This window comes from Heloderma suspectum, chromosome 3 (assembly GCF_057233095.1).
Source record: "Heloderma suspectum isolate Gila_16-S chromosome 3, 16-S_ref, whole genome shotgun sequence".
Classification (NCBI taxonomy): Eukaryota; Metazoa; Chordata; class Lepidosauria; order Squamata; family Helodermatidae; genus Heloderma; species Heloderma suspectum.
Window position 1 is genome coordinate 109643847 of NC_139460.1, and position 15739 is coordinate 109659585.

Sequence of the window (15739 nt, forward strand, 5' to 3'; positions counted from 1 at the left end):
GTTGTTTCATGACATGTGAACCCAGAACTCTGGGTAACCCAGAGTTAACCAACAATTGCCTATGGTTTGTTGTTAGGTTAAGTCTGGGTTGTTTAACCCATAAACAACTCAGAGTTTTCGGGTTTGCACGTCTCGAAACCAACAGGAACTGCTAATTAAAAGCAGAAATGATGTGCATGTGGCTCATGTGCTCCACTCATCACTGCAATTCATGGGTTAAACAACCCAGGAATTGCTGCTGTGACATGCAATCCAGGTCAGTGAGACTGATTAATTAGGTTGCGAGTGATTCCAGACCAGGGTGTTGAACCTGTTCCAGCCTGAGGGCCTAATTCAATTTTGATGAAGCTCTCAGAAGCTGCATTTCAGTGGTGGGTGGGACTGAAGGCAAAGGGGGCAGACACAAAGGAAAAAGGGGTGGGGCCCCCAATCCCCCCCCCCCTCATCATGCCAGCGTATTATAGCTTAATGCTCTTACTGCCCATAGCTAAGCCTTAAGGGGGGCATTTCAACCTTTTCAAACGGGGAAAAGCAGTACAAGAATTGGGAAATGACCAAATGATTGGTGGTTGGGGAAAAGGGGGTGGGCCCAGGGGGTTGGTGTGACTATCTGGGGAACCCTGGTGGGCTGGATTGCAACCCCATGTGTGCTGGATTTGACTCATTGTCATGAAGTTCACCATCCCTGTCCTAGATGCTACAGTACCAGGGGAGAAGCAGGCATAACATGCAGTCTGGCTGTAAGTACGCAACAGAAATGGCCCTCATTCTGCCTCAAATGTTTGGAGGGTTTTTAATCTTATTGCGGTGTGGATTCTGCCTTCCCCACCCCATTAACTTTGTTTAGAGATAGTACAGAATGATCTGTAACAGGAACATTACAAAGAAAACAGAAAAGGTGGCACATGTATCTTGCCTATTTAGACTGTTGGAGAATCTGTTTGGGAGATCTATGTGTTCTTTTCTGAATATGTTCCACTTGTAAGGACCTGTAGAGCAAAATGAATTGATCTTGAACGTAAGACCTACACATACATCATGGGTAGTGCCATTAAAATATTTTCCCTATCTTCTCTCTATGTATTCTTCTTTCTTGTGTACATCACTGCGTTGAGAGTGGAAGCTGAGTTCATTTATTTTGGATCAATGGGAGAGATGGCTTGTCTGTTTCCAGGCATGCTGAAAAATGGATGTTCAAGTGTCTTGTCTGCATTGGGTAGTACTGGATGGAGGGCAGAAGGAGATCTCTGTGAAATGTAAGCCGAGTTTCATCATGGCAGTTAATCCTGTGCTTCTTCTTTCTGTAAACTGATTAGCAGGGAAGGATTTAATTAGCAACACACAGCCCTCTCTCCCTTAGTCATGTCACTGCTGTTGGCAGCCTCCTTTTCAGCTTGGAAAGAGGCATGCACATAGATTATTGTCTTCACAGAAACAGTGAACTTCATCAGATGAGCAAGCTCAGCAGTTAAAGCCCAATGCTAACCATGTTTACTCAGAAGTAAGTCAGATTGATTGGAAGGGGAATTACTTCCAAGTAATTATGCTTAGAAATGTATGTGGCCTTAAAAAAAAAAGAAAACAAAGGTGAGGACCCTTCCTTGAGTCTACAGAATCTGTTGCCCAGATCACTCTTTCTCTGCTTTCCAGGATGGTCAAGATGGGTTCCCCCAAATTCCAGAAGCTTTGATGCCATAGCCATTATCACATTGGGACAAAAACATTTACAATCTAATGGCTTTTCAGCACAGAGATGGCATCTCCTGATCCTGCCTGATCCCTCCTAACCCACCTGTACAGTGTTGTCTACTAACCAGGACAAAACCCCTGGACCTGCTTCTGGTCCCACCACACTACTCCCAGCCTGTTTTCAATGAGGCCTCTCCACATGGAACATCACCAGCATAATATGTAGGGTGAATACTTATACATTGCCGAAACAGAGGAACTGCATCACCAGAAAGGAGAACAATAGAATGGGCTAAGTGGGGAGTCTTTGGCAATGCAAGCCATTTTTGAGCAAACTACAGTTCTGAGAGACTCAGACAGGATCAGGTGGGAGTCCGAAAGCTTAGTAGGAGCTATGGAGGCATCTTTAGGGTGCCATCCCCTGAAACCAATGGGGGGAACAGAAATCTGTCGGAGTGTTAATGCAGTGTGAATCCCCATTCATTCATTCATTCATTCATTCATTTATTGCATTTATACCCCGCCTTTTTCCCTCTTGCAAGGAACCCAAGGTGGCTTACATTATCCTCCTCCTCTCCATTTTGTCCTCACAGCAACAACCCTGTGAGGTGAGTTGGGCTGAGAGTCTGTGACTGGCCCAAAGTCGCCCAGTGAGCTTCCATGGCCGAGTGGGGACTAGAACCCGGATCTCCCAGCTCCTAGTCCAACACTCTTGCCACTACACCACACTGGCTCTCTATGCTCTATGCTCTACCTGCATTTATGTGTCAATAAACCATACATCACAAAAATGGCCTAAGCCTCCAGTACCTCAGTTCAAGGAAAACAAAGCCTTGGGTGACGCTTGCAGCCCTGAAGTTCTCACCACTCTGAATGAGAAGCCACTGTGGGTGAATTTCCCAGTGGGGCCTACCTTTGCAGCGGAAACCACCATTTTGAATAGTCGAGCCACAGTGGGGTGGTGGTGGTGCTGTAGCTTGCCATTACATGCGAACCTGGCAAGGATGGGTTGTTGGGATGGTTGACAAGCCACCCAGAACCCATGGGCTATTTTAGGGTTGCGGGTGGCTTGTTGCATGTTTGTTGAGTTCGCAAGTAATGACAAGCTATGGAAACCCCCCCCCCTCCGCCGTGGCTCAAATATTCAAAATAGCAGCAGCCACAACAAAAAGCCCCACAGCACAATTCACCCATGGTGGCGTCTCGTTACGTGCAAACTAGGTCAATAGTGAAAAGGCCTGCTTAGCTTTGGCAGGATGATACAGAACATACCTCCTTTCTATAGTCCAAAACTTCTTCTGCTTACTGGTTCCCAACATTTTGAAATACTAATTCTTGTAGGATGTTGATAACTGCATTAGTTTCATAGGCCCATGTTAATGTGGAAATTGGACCATGTCAGCTTTGATGTACTTTCCCTGCCCTTGAACAGAAAGTTATTCAGCATAAAGGAGGGGGTTACTTGTATGTTTCACTTCTACCTTGTTCTCTCTCTGAGGAGCTCAGAACAGCATACATACCGGGCAGTATCCAACTGTGTCAGTCCAGTCCGCAAGTGCAAATGATGTGCTAATGGAAACTAGGTTCTGAACTTTATGTAAGAGGAGAATCCAACTATAGTTACGTATGCACAAGTGTGGTTGCACAACCGCTTGCACAACCGCTTGAAGAAGTGTAATACAGAAGCATAATGCACAACTGCTTGTGCAACAGAAAGATTCATTGGAGCTCAGCTAGTGCCATTTGAGTTTGCAGAATGACACCACTGGATACTGCCCACAGTTCTCAATTAGTGTCTCACCTAGGAAGCTTGCTCAGTTAGGCTTGCTTAGCTTTGGCAGGATTATACTGACCATACGTCCTTTCTACTCCCCCAAACTACTTCTGCTTATTGGTTCCTGACACTTTGAAATGCCAACCCCTGTAGGATGTTAATAACTGCATTAGTTTTGTAGGCGGGAGCCATTTAGGAAGACAATAAGATGGCTACCACTGCCTCAAAGCGTAAGCTAGTGCAAAGCTGTAATGAAAAGCTGCTCCAAAGATTATTAAACAAGATATGTCAGTCACAACTACAATACAAATGTATACTACTGTTTTGCTCACTTTATTTTTGTTGCAGCAAGGAAAGTAAAAAACAAAACAAAACAAAACAATGTTGGCCATTAAAGCCTCAACATTATTTTGGATAACCTTCCCCCGCCCCCCGCCTCATTTATCTCCTTTGAATTTCAGCTAGAACAGGATTTGATTATCTCTAGGAACTGTACCTTACATATTCAGGATGTAGCCCCAGGATGTGGTTTCATTTGCATGACAGAACCCATCTTCACTCCTATCCCTTACCAATAACTTGAGATCTTGGCAGAGCCTTAATACTTGTAGTGCTTGTCTGTGATGTGATTTGAAAAAGAACCAATCCTTAGCATTTTTTTAGTGCTCTAGAGCAGCGGTCTCCAGCCTTTTTGGGACCAGGGACCAGTCTCGTGGAAAACAATTTTTCCACGGACCAGGGTGGTGGTGGAACCAGGCCGCAGCAGGGGTGTGGGAACCCCCCTTACCTTCGGTCCGTGGGGGGGGGGTGATCACCCGCCCCCCCTCCGAATCCTCGCTGGCCCTGGCTGGCTCCACTCTGAGTCCTCAGAGCTGCCGGCCAGCTCCGGCCGCTGGCGGACTTCCGGCCGCTGGGACAGAAATGGCGTCCTCATAGCAGATACCATTTGCCTCCCTGTTCTTCAAGTAATCGGCTATTGGTACTGGTCCACGGCCCTGGGGTTGGGGACCCCTGCTCTAGAGTGTCCAACCATAACACTTAAGATATATTATCCAAGTAATCCTTGAAAGATAGGTCAGAAGAATTATCCCAATGTCACAGCTGAGCAACTGAGGCTAAAAGACAATGGTCAGCTTAAGGTCATCTGGCGAGTTCATAGCAGACCAGGGCTGAATCTACACATAGCAGTTTTACCATTATCATACTGCAATGATAACTATTTCTTTGGAATCCAGCCTCATTGGGGTCCGTGGCGGAATTCTCCGCCATCCCTAGATATTACTGCCATATGATAACAATATAACTGCTACATGTAGATTCTGCCCAGGTGACTGGTCTATTCAATAAGTTTTTAGTTCACAGGTTAACATCTTAGCTACTGTCCACAAGTGTTTACACTCTCCCTGCTTTGAATAAATGCCAGATTCTGAAAATGTGTGTGGACTGGAAAATAAGTAATTTCTAAATTAATTTGTTTACCCATTAATTCCAGAACATTGCACTAATGATAGAGGCATCAACCTGATGGATTGTGCTGTAGAATATAAATGTTGAGGTTTCAATGGCTATCACCACACATAGTTACTATAGTACATATCTGAAAAATACAAGAAGCGTGTGTTTCACTTTACATTTGTTCCTCATATTTAAACATGTCCAAAGCTCTATATGGCACGTTTTGACATCCATTAATGCATGACCTGAGGAGACAGATATGAACATTTAGTAACATTTAGAAAGTGCTGTGCTTTATCCCCCTCCCCGCAAATATGGCAAAATGCACACACTTGTAAACATAGTTAAACTCACATTTATTGACATGGTATCGCCTTTCACATTCAAATTGTATATAACATGCTGCTTATTTCAGATGGGGGCTACCGAACCCCAGTAAACACAACTCTCTTCACATCTTTTTACAACATGAAATAATACTGTACTGAAAATACTTAAGAGATTCTTGGCCATTCTAAGCAATGTCCATCTTCATAAACACCCTTTCTGTGTGGGTGCATGTGTGAAAAAATAACGCTCTTTCTTCCACTTTTTGTAGCACAATCCTAAGCATGTTTAATCAGGGCTAAGTCCCTCTGAGTTCAGTGGGGCATACTCCTTAGCGAGTGTGCTTAGAATTGCTGCCTTACTTCAATGCAAAAAGCAAAACCATAAAGGTGTTTTCTCAAGCATGGGTGTGGATGAAGGGATGGGGAAATGGAACCTGGGGCCTTATATACTTTTATTATCTTACTAGTAGAGGCCTTCTTAATGAAAAACTATGTGAGAATTCAGGATCTTAACCAAAGTGAGAAAAAGCATACAGGCCAATCAAATGGTCATGCTCTCTCTGTATACAACAGAGGTGGGCAACTTGTGGGCCTCCAAATTGTTTGGCCTACAGTTCCCATGATCCCTTGCCATTGGCTCTGCTGGCTAGGGCTGATGGGAGTTGTAGGCCAAAACATCTGGAGAACCACAAGTTGCTCATCCCTGGTATACATGCCTGCCTGTTGCATGATGCAAGTGCACTGCACCATGCTGCCTCAGCTGCTTGGTCCCTCCAGTCTCTATACAAGTGATCCACAATGACCTCAAACCTTATCCATGCAGTCCTGGAAGGGGGTGTAAAGGAGGAGAGGTCCAGACGACCGAGAGGCAGGAAGCAATGAAGGGGAATGGGCGCCACACTGGATCCTATGGCTGCTTTTCCACAAAGCAAAGAACATAATGGGAGACAGGCTCACACCAGCAACAAATATAAGATTGGCCTCTTTTCCAGAACCTCCATTTACCTAAAAGGTTGCTTATCCATAATTACGTCCCCCCTCCCTTCCCAAAACTCTGTGTGAGGAATCTGAACAAACCCTTTTAAAGCTTGTCTCGAAACAATGGGGATGAAAAGGGATCAGCATGTTAGAAAGGGTGTGATGCATTGGCATAGGGGTAATTTTCAAAGTTCAGACACTCATCGTGATAGTCTCCATAGCCATTCCACACAGGAGAGTTAAAAAAAAAAATAAATCCAGGCTGCTGTGTTGGTCTATATCAACAAACCAGTTCTAGCCATTCCATGTCCACTGACAGCAGGTCTTTTGTAGAGTGAACAGGTCTTCTTTGCCATTCAAGACCAAGCCACCCCAACAGGGTATTACAACAGGGAACAATATATTGTTGCTGTGGAAACCCATCCCCCCTACCCCCAGCTATGTGAGAATTGCATAGGGAACAGGGAATTTCCCTCAAGCTTAGGTGATGACACATCTCTTTAGTTTAGCCTTTTAGGGAGCAATCCTATGCATGTTCAGGCAGAAAAAAGTCCTACAATTCCCAGCGTTACCCAGCCAGCCATGTCTAAACATGCATAGGATTGCACCCTTAAATTATGTAGTTGTTTTAATATTGTAATGTTTTACTGTTTTTAATGTTCTAATTTTTATTGTTTTAAGGTTTTACTGTTTTAAATTGCTGTGCACCACCTTGAAGGCTTTTTAGCAAATAAGGTGGTATACAAATGTTAATAATAAATAGAACACTACTAATAATATTATAATGCAAGGCCCTAAAAAGAATGTGCAGGTGTGGGCAGCCCTTTAAGTCTTCATTGAACCTTGCTTGCATGCGGTACGTTTGGTCTCTGGTCACTGACCCACCTCTCTATGGACATACGTACATTTGCTATGTACTAGGACAACGGACAGACAGAAATGGCTAAGCAGATCTTGTGAGTGTGACTACTTTCAATGTGTGGCACATCCTATAGGTTGCCCTTGTGACAGAGGTGGTTGCCATTAATAAAACTGAATGTGACCATGGATTGGTTGGTGCTCTTGAGGGATGTCATCCGTGTGGTGCTTCTGCCCGTACTCTGGGACCGAATGAGATCACGGGCTTTGCAACATGTCAGCTGGTGGTTAAACTGTTTCCTAAAACTTTTGCTGAGCAGGTAGAGGGCAAAAGGGTTTATGCAAGAGTTGGCAAATGCGAGGATGCGTGCACAAAGAGAGGTGATAAAGTGCAGGATGGAAGTGTCTACCTCTGAATAATGGTATGACCGATATAAGTAGATGATGTGGTTAGGGAGCCAACAGAAGGCGAAGATACAGACAAAAACCAGCACGGTCTTGGCAAGGCGTTTTCGGGATTCCATCTGCAAAGAACAAAGGGGATTCTATGTGAACAACATGGAATTTAAGGGGGCACATGATCTCTGTTTTTAGATTGCCAGAAGACAGCATTGGTTTGTTTGCATTGGGTTTACCATTCTTGGAAATATAGTGGTCCTTTTTTAAAAAAGAAAGAAAAGAAAACTTGGTTTTCATTTGTCATAGATCCATTTCAAATATTTGTACAGACATATCCATATTTACTGATAAGACCCTGAGTTGAATGCAACTTACTCCCATGTAGGGGACATAAGATTACAGCCTAAAGGCCCCCTTCAGAATCCACTCTCACCCAGATCTGCAAAAATCACTGTTGATGTCCCTCTAGGGTGGCCATGTGTCCCCTTTTACAAAGGACAGTTCTCTCTTTGAAGATGTCCTCTGTTTGAAGGGCTGTCCTGTCCACTTCCAGTTGAAGGATAAAGAACCATGAAAACTGATGCCCATCAGCAATTAGCATCCAGACAGCAGGAACACAGGACACCTGGTCACAGTCTTCCACACTATGGTGAAATGTATTGTATTTCTATTTCCATTATAATAATACTAATGTCTAAATTTGCATCTATACATATAAATCAGCATATGCAAATTTATGCAAATTATGGGCTTGTTTTGTACTTTTTGTTGATGATGCATTTCCTTTTGGGGGACACCCTGTGCCCACCTACAGGGGCAACAATGTCTGAATGAGCCAGTCTAGTGTGCATATAAACCCGTGGTTGACATACAAGACAACTACAAACATTTGGTGTTTCAGAATGGCATATTTCATACCAAAAGCAAAAGAACTATCCCAGCATTCCATCCAACTAATGGGCAGAACTGACTGTTTTGTTTTCCCCCACATTTAAGTTTTTAAAATCTCAAGTTCTTTCTCTTCCAAATAGGAACTTCATGAATTTTGGTAAATTCTTATCCAAAATGAATTGAAATGAAATTCTCACCCATCTGCACCAGCCAAATTGAACAAGTACAGCTGTTCCCAGCCTGGAGAGAACCATGCTGTACCTGCTTGCCATGTAGCTGTTAAAGATGAGGAACCTGTCAGAAAAAAGTGGTGACAGCCCTAATTCAGCACTAACAAGATGAAAAACACAGGGATTCAAAGCCAGACTTCTAAGAAAAAAGCACTCGAAGCCCTGGGCCTGGATGGACAAATTTGTCAGTTTCAGTTTCACTCACATTCGAATTTTATAATTCAAATTCTTTTTGCCCGAATATGGAGAACTTTGTGAATTTCAGTAAATTCTTCTCAAAACTGAGTTGAAATGAAATTCTCAACCATCACTATTTAGGACACCATCTAGCCAGGACTCTTAACTTCTGTTCATTGTGGCTCAGCACTGACAGGCTATGACAAGATCTAAAAGATCTAGGGGACACTGAAAAAAAATTGTGTGTGTGTGTGTGTGTACAACAGTACTGATTCATAAAAAAATCAGTCAGTAAATAAAGAGTTTAGCTTCCCAGAAAAGCAGCTATTCCATTTTGAAAGAAATAATCAGGGAACGGTATAACCAACATAATGTACCGTTTGTCACTTTAAGTCCTGTGATCCTCTCAGTTGCATAGACTGAAGGTAAGTACGGAGTTGCCCCCCCACCTCCCCCAAAAGTTGGCTGACATGGGCCTGCTGGCAACCAAGTTTCTTCAAAGAGCTAAGTGACAATGAAGTTCTGCGATGGACATTTCTGTGAAAGCAAAGTAAGGGGGATCTTTATTTAGTACTAATTCTTTTGTTACCTACACTTGTAGCTCTATAAAGCCAGGAGGCAATGCAAGAAAGAAATCAATAGAATGTGCCTCTGACAGAGACCTATGGGCACTGTATGAATCCCACAAATGAAATGACTGGTTTACAGGTACAGCCTTGACCCCTGGGATGCTTCCAGACTGACAGCAACTAGCAAGCTATTCCATCTTTTCCTCCTGAACAGATTTTTTTGAAGAAAGAAAAGAGGCAGAAGAAATGGTGGGAGAACATGGGAGGGTTACAAGTGGAAGACAACCACGTATGCAGCCCTGATTCAATTCCATAAATGAGACAGGGCTATTGCACCAGAAAAGCTTCATCTGGGAAGCTCCCCTGTTTACCTTGACCAGTGAGAAATCCCCCTCCCCACCCCCACCCCTTTTACACCCGATCTATTCAAAGGCTGTTGTCAGGAAGAATAGGCTCTAAGGGAGCAAGAAGGAGAAGAGGGATGCTTTGTAAAATTTAGAAAATGAACATTAATTGCTTTGGAAAAAAAGAAATAGCCACATGAGTATGAAGCTCTCCATCCACAAAAGAGTCAGCAACTGACAGAGCCATGATAAGGAGGGGGGTGAGGTGGAAGTGTGGGGTGAGCTGCTGCTTGCAGTGTCCTGCCAGCTTGCACTGGTTAGTGGGGGCATGGGGATTTCCCATCCCCCCCGAGGGTTCTCCAGCATTTTTTCTCTCCAGGCTGGCATAGGTAATGAGCCCAATCCTAGGGCCTCCCAAAAGAATGGTGGGGCTTTGATCCAGAAAATCCAACACCACCCAGGAATGCTGGTAGGTAGTAGATCTATGCCCATGGAGCTTTCTGTAGGCATTCCGAGGGCCACAGGCGTTAATCCCCCCCCCCCCGCCACCCACTGGTGGAGCTCCTCCCCTTGAGTGTGTGAGTGTATGTGTGTAAGAGCACTCACACCCAGGGGCGTATCCAGGCAGGGCCCAAATGGCCCCATCACCTGCTTGCTTGCCTGCTCACGAGGTGGTAAGGGGTTGGATTCCACACACACACCCCTCCGTTGCCAGACTGCAAGCAGCTGCTCTGAGTCCTCCTTAGGGATGGACCATTCTGCTAGTTTCACCTTCTCCTGCCCTGCGCTATACTAGAGTGAAAATAAAAAGAAGACATTGTTGCTAGTCACACATTTAAAGTAATGTCTGTTTTGGCCCTCCATTTCCAGTGACAAGGATTTCTGCCACCCTTGCACAACATATACATAGGAGGAAGGCAGGGAAGCATCTTTTTCTCTCAGTGGTTTTAATAACTGGTACACTGCTCCAGAGAGCTCCCCCTGGTTTTCCAGACACTGTGTAATGAGGGGAATAAGTTAGTCAGTGTCTTTATACAAGTCTGCATTTACTGAAAGTCTGATCCAGGTGCTGTATAAGAAGGGATCGAATTGGGAACTGTTTTACACAAGACTACAAATCTACATGTGCTGAAAGTCTTATACAGGAGCAGTGTGACAAAGAAAATGCACAACATAGGGCATTTCCAGATGAGGCTTTTATGGCGCAATTGTCCTGCCTCATGCAAGTATTTGACACAGGGGTGGGGGCCAGACATTGTCTTCAATTTGGAGCTCTCCTGTGGTTTCTTTCGTCTTTTTTTTCTTACCACAGAAAATCTGTTAAGGAGGGAAAGACAGAATAGTTGAACAATAGATTCCAATTGGTATTGCTTGGTCCAGGAGCACCCTGAGTTTCTGCAGCATACAATTTTCAAGTCATGCCATTCCCAAGTTGGCAATATTTTCCCCCAAATAAAACCAGGCATACCTGTTTTCTAACATATACATTTCCTTCCACTGGTAGGTTGTACGCACTCCGTATCAGATTTTTTGCGATGAAATAATAGTAGACTGAAATAACAGATAGGGGAATGATGTAGAAGATGAGGAAGGAAGCCGTGGACTGGATTTTCGGATGCAGCTCATTGGTGAGTGGGTAAGGTGTACACGTAATGAAGAATTTATTAGTGCCTTTGTCATAGATGGGACGTAAGTCTGAAAACACAGCTTCGGGAATGGCAAGCAGCATGGATAAAACCCAGATCATGAGAGCTTTCAAGCAAATCTTCAGCAGAGCATGGGAAGCTTGGATGTCCATTGGTCTCACTATCGCTTTATACCTAAGGACAAGGGAAAGAATTGAGTTACTGACCATATGGATTAATTCACTTGGACAAACGTATCATTTTGAATGGAAAAGCTGTTTTGGCATCAAAGCTGGGTTGCACTCTTCCCCTCCCTGCCTGCCCACCCCAAAATTAGACTCTGCCAGGGAAAATACTCAGCATGAAGAGACCAAAGTAAATGGGCCATTAATAGTGTAAAAGTAATTAATATGCATGTTTTTTAAAAATGTAAATCAAAGCTGCAGGAGTCCCCTGAGCAGCAGTGGAACCTCAGGATGTGTGTGGGGGGTGGGGGGGAGTTTCACCCTTTCCCCTGTCATAGTCTGCATGAGAATTGTTCCCCACCCCCAGCTGCTATTTGAATCAGGAGGGAAACCTCCATTGATACCAACAGAGCAGGGATCTTTAACTTCTTTCCATCAGAGGGCCAAATCCCATTTTGGAGAAGCTGTTGGGGGCCGCATTCCAGTGGTGGGTGGGGTTGATGGCCAAAGGGGCAGGGCCAAAGATACCAATGTATTTTCACTTAAAGCTTTTCCTGCCAGTAACTAAGGTTTAGGAGAGGCATTTCAACCTTTTAGAATGTGGGGAAAAACAGCACAAAAACTGCACCAGATGATTGGTGGTTGGGGGAAAGAGGGTGGGGCCAATGGAAGGGTGTGTAGTCACCTGGAGAACCAAATTGGAAGTCCAGGAGGCCTGGATTTGGTCCCTGGACCTGAGGTCCTGTACTCCTGCAATAGAAGCTTCCTTCCTGATGTATATGCCAACTTTGGCATGGTGGTGGTGAGTTTTTGTCTAGATAACAGCAGGGGGAAAGGGTTAAAACTCTCTCTCCCTGCCCCCCAGTCCCTGCAGTTCTCCATGCTAGCTGGTGCTAATGGGAGTTGAAGTCCAAAACATCTGGAGGACACCAGGTTGGGGAAGGTTGTCCAATATGTTATAGGGAGAGAAAGAAGAACGTCACTTGGGGATGTAAAACCCAGTGTTTTGCTATCGTTAGCTTTAGCCTATGACTGAAAAAGAGCTGAGTTTTTGGACACTTTAGTCTTCACTGTGACAAGTAGAGTGGGATGGCCAGTGAGGCAGTTGGCTACCTGGAACTGTCGGCTGCTGCTGTGCAACCATCAAGGAAGGTGGTAACTGTCAGGAGCACCCTAGCTGCCTCTTGCAGTCCCCTCCAATAGCCAACTCAGGACACAGACGACGAGGATTCTTTCCAAAGCTTTATTCTTTATTCCTTTATGACTCTTACAGATACTAATCACCAGCGACTAAGCCAGGAACTGCACTGGGGATAGATAGCAGAGTAGCCTAAGCTCCAGGTAAGACAGTTGGTCCCCGTTTGAAGGAGAACTGAGGGAAGACTCTGAACTTATGGGCTATGGAGAGATCCTCCCTCTTTCCCTTGGGTCCTTAGGACGCAACTGTTGTTTTAGCGCCAAACAAGCAGAGCACCTCCTTTCGGCGCCCTCCATCTGTCGTCGCTCCCTCCGTCTGTGCCGAGCATCCAGCAAGCCCCCCTCCAGCGCTCTCTCACTGCCAGGGTCACTATCTATCCCAGGAATGCTGGCAGGAGGAATCTCTGCCAGCTGCTGTGCTTGTGAGAGATGAACAAGCTCCTCTCCCACGGATTGCTGTTCCTCCTCAGAATCAGAACTGCTCTGGGGCTCTAGGGGCTCAGTTTCCACCCTGATAGTAACTCTCTTCCTTACCACTACAGGCCAGAGACAGGGAGTGCTTCAGCCAGCACCATGCAAGTGCCCCTTTTCTGACTGGCTAGCCACTGTTGCGGATGCCAGCAACCTGTGCTTGTGTGGGTGTGGCTATTCCTTCAGCAAGCCACCGCAGAGGCATGCCCCACCTTCACTGTTGCCTCCTGTATCGGGGCAGGAATCCCCACTCCCCTTGACTGCTCTGTCGCAGTGGTCAGAAGTTCTAACTAGAGAATCGCTATCACCAGCTGCTCCTGCCAGTAGATGGACAGGTGCCTCCAGTGGCCAGGAAGGACCACTAGTGACAGTCCATGTTCCTTCTCTGTCTTTGGTGTACCCACAAGATACAACCTGGTAAGACACTGAGTGGGTGACATCTCCCTCCCAGGTTGTTAATCAATGATAGATGACGCCTGAAAATCAAATGTGACATGCAGCATATTTTAAAAAATGCACTGAGTGCTGTGTTATTAAAGATGGCTAATTTACGTCAAAATGTATTTGGAATGTTGGAAGGCATTTATGTGGACCAGTTCCCAACTCACACACTCATTTGTGTTTGCTGTAGAAGGCTGCTGCTTGATTGAAACAGATAACACTTTTAAGTCAAATTAATGTTAGTGGAAAACAAGCGCATGCTGAAATCTCCCCCATTCCAGCCAATGGGCAGTATCCAACAGTGTCATTCTGCAAACTCAAATAGCACTCGTGGAGCTCTGTTAAATCTTTCTGTTGTGCAAGCAGTTGCCCATTACGGTTGTGCAACTGGTGGTGGAAGCACTTTGTGCAAGCAGAGCGTGCAACCGGTTGTATAAGTGTAATGCACAACCGCTTACACAGCCGCACTTGTGCAAATGTAACTTTAATTGGATTCTCCTCTTGCGTGTAGTTCAGAACCTAGTTTCTGCTAGTGCAACGTCATTTGCGCTAACGGAATGGCACAGTGGGATACTGCCTCAAAGGACGTAAAAGTGCTTAACTTTGGCTTGACTCTGTCTTCTTGTACTTAGACCATGAATTTTAATTTCGCATGAAATCTACTGTGTCTGCACACTCCCCAACACAATCCAAATGGTTCCATAATAATTATTTAATTGCTTGCTGTGTAATTTTAAAAAGAATGTTCCCTACTTTTTTAAAAAATGAGTATGTTCTTCTGCCATGAAATTATTATATCATTCCTAAAGGATAGGTTGCCATGTGTGAGCAGGGACCTACTTTGGTATGATAATTCAGATTTAACAAAAATGAGATCTATATTTATACCCCTTTAATAACAGCATTTGAGCCAGGGGCTGGTCTGGTAACCTGGGGGGACCTGTGTGCAAGGTGGAAAATGGCGAACTCCAGTATATCATTATTCCATACCCTAAGGTTGGGGATAACGTTTCATCTGCCTGTCTCCATAGAATTGCTGCAAAATTGCTCAGCCCATCATAACTAACCAGGCCTCATTTGAAAGACCACAGTCTGTTGTCAGTCATTCTGCCATTTTTAACTGCCCCCAAATTGCTCATGATCCTTAGTATTCGAAGTCCCCCTTTGCATTCAACTCCCTTGCCTAAGGCTGCCCATGCCTTCTGTGATATCACAGCAGCTAAACTACTGGCAGCCAGAAGAGGCCTGACCTCTGCCTACCATGCCCTGCAATGACATCACAGCAGATCAGCCAATGGAGTCAAAAGGGATGGGCAGGTGGGGTAGTTAAGGAGGAAGCTGCAAGACTGAAGGGTTCAGAAGTGGAGGAGGGATGTTCAGGATTGTCAGAGGAGATTCCAAAGGCATTCAAATGCCTTTTGTGATTTGTCATTATGAAAGACCACACATGTGGTCACCTATTTACACAAAAAACTAGAAAGACGATACTATGTCCTGCTGTATGCGAATGCATTAGTTAAAGAGAAGATTAATGTCCACAAGATATGCTTTAACAAACCATGTGTGTAAACTTTGAACCACAGTCTATAAAAGGTTAATATCCAAAACTAAAAGTTATAAAGATCTGAAGATACCCATTTATGTACTTCTTTGAAAATGAAATGAAACATAAAATGCTAATGTTCCTAGACAACGGCAACCAAAAATGAGAGAGCCTCCCCCCCCCCCCCGGCCTCTGACGGTATGGATGTAAACAGCAGAGGCTGAGGCTATCCTTCTTCAGCTTGGTCCCTGCTTCTTGATCAGTTCATGGATCCTTCCACAGGAGCAAAATTATTTTTGCCTCAGCTTTCTGCTACAAATGTGTTTAAAAATATAATAGCAGCTGATGGTCCTGCTGCATAATGAGAATCAAATCTCTCTCCCCACCCTAAATGGAGCCCATAATGCAGCATATCTACAGCATCCTATTAAGATTAGCTGTTTCTGTGGGTTGCATTTTCTACTACTGTGTCCCTGTAACAAATCTCAGGCACTCTGCTTCTGCGATGCTTATATGAGCATTCCAAATGCACCTAGGTCTCTTACATCATAAACTGAAGCAAAGGCTTGCCAGACCTATTACAA

At 44.7% G+C, this 15739-nt stretch overlaps 1 protein-coding gene across 1 annotated transcript in view; it reads right to left on the reverse strand.

The window, feature by feature from the left end:
- Positions 1-5255: 5255 nt before the first annotated feature.
- GRPR (gastrin releasing peptide receptor) overlaps positions 5256-15739 on the reverse strand; it is a 35100-nt gene continuing 24616 nt past the window's right edge. The window contains exons 2-3 of the mRNA XM_084841751.1: positions 11162-11513; positions 5256-7607 (exon numbers count right to left, since the gene is read on the reverse strand). Of these exons, the coding sequence (XP_084697877.1) occupies positions 7215-7607; positions 11162-11513 (745 nt within the window). The 3' untranslated portion in view covers positions 5256-7214. The remainder of the gene's footprint in view (positions 7608-11161; positions 11514-15739) is intronic.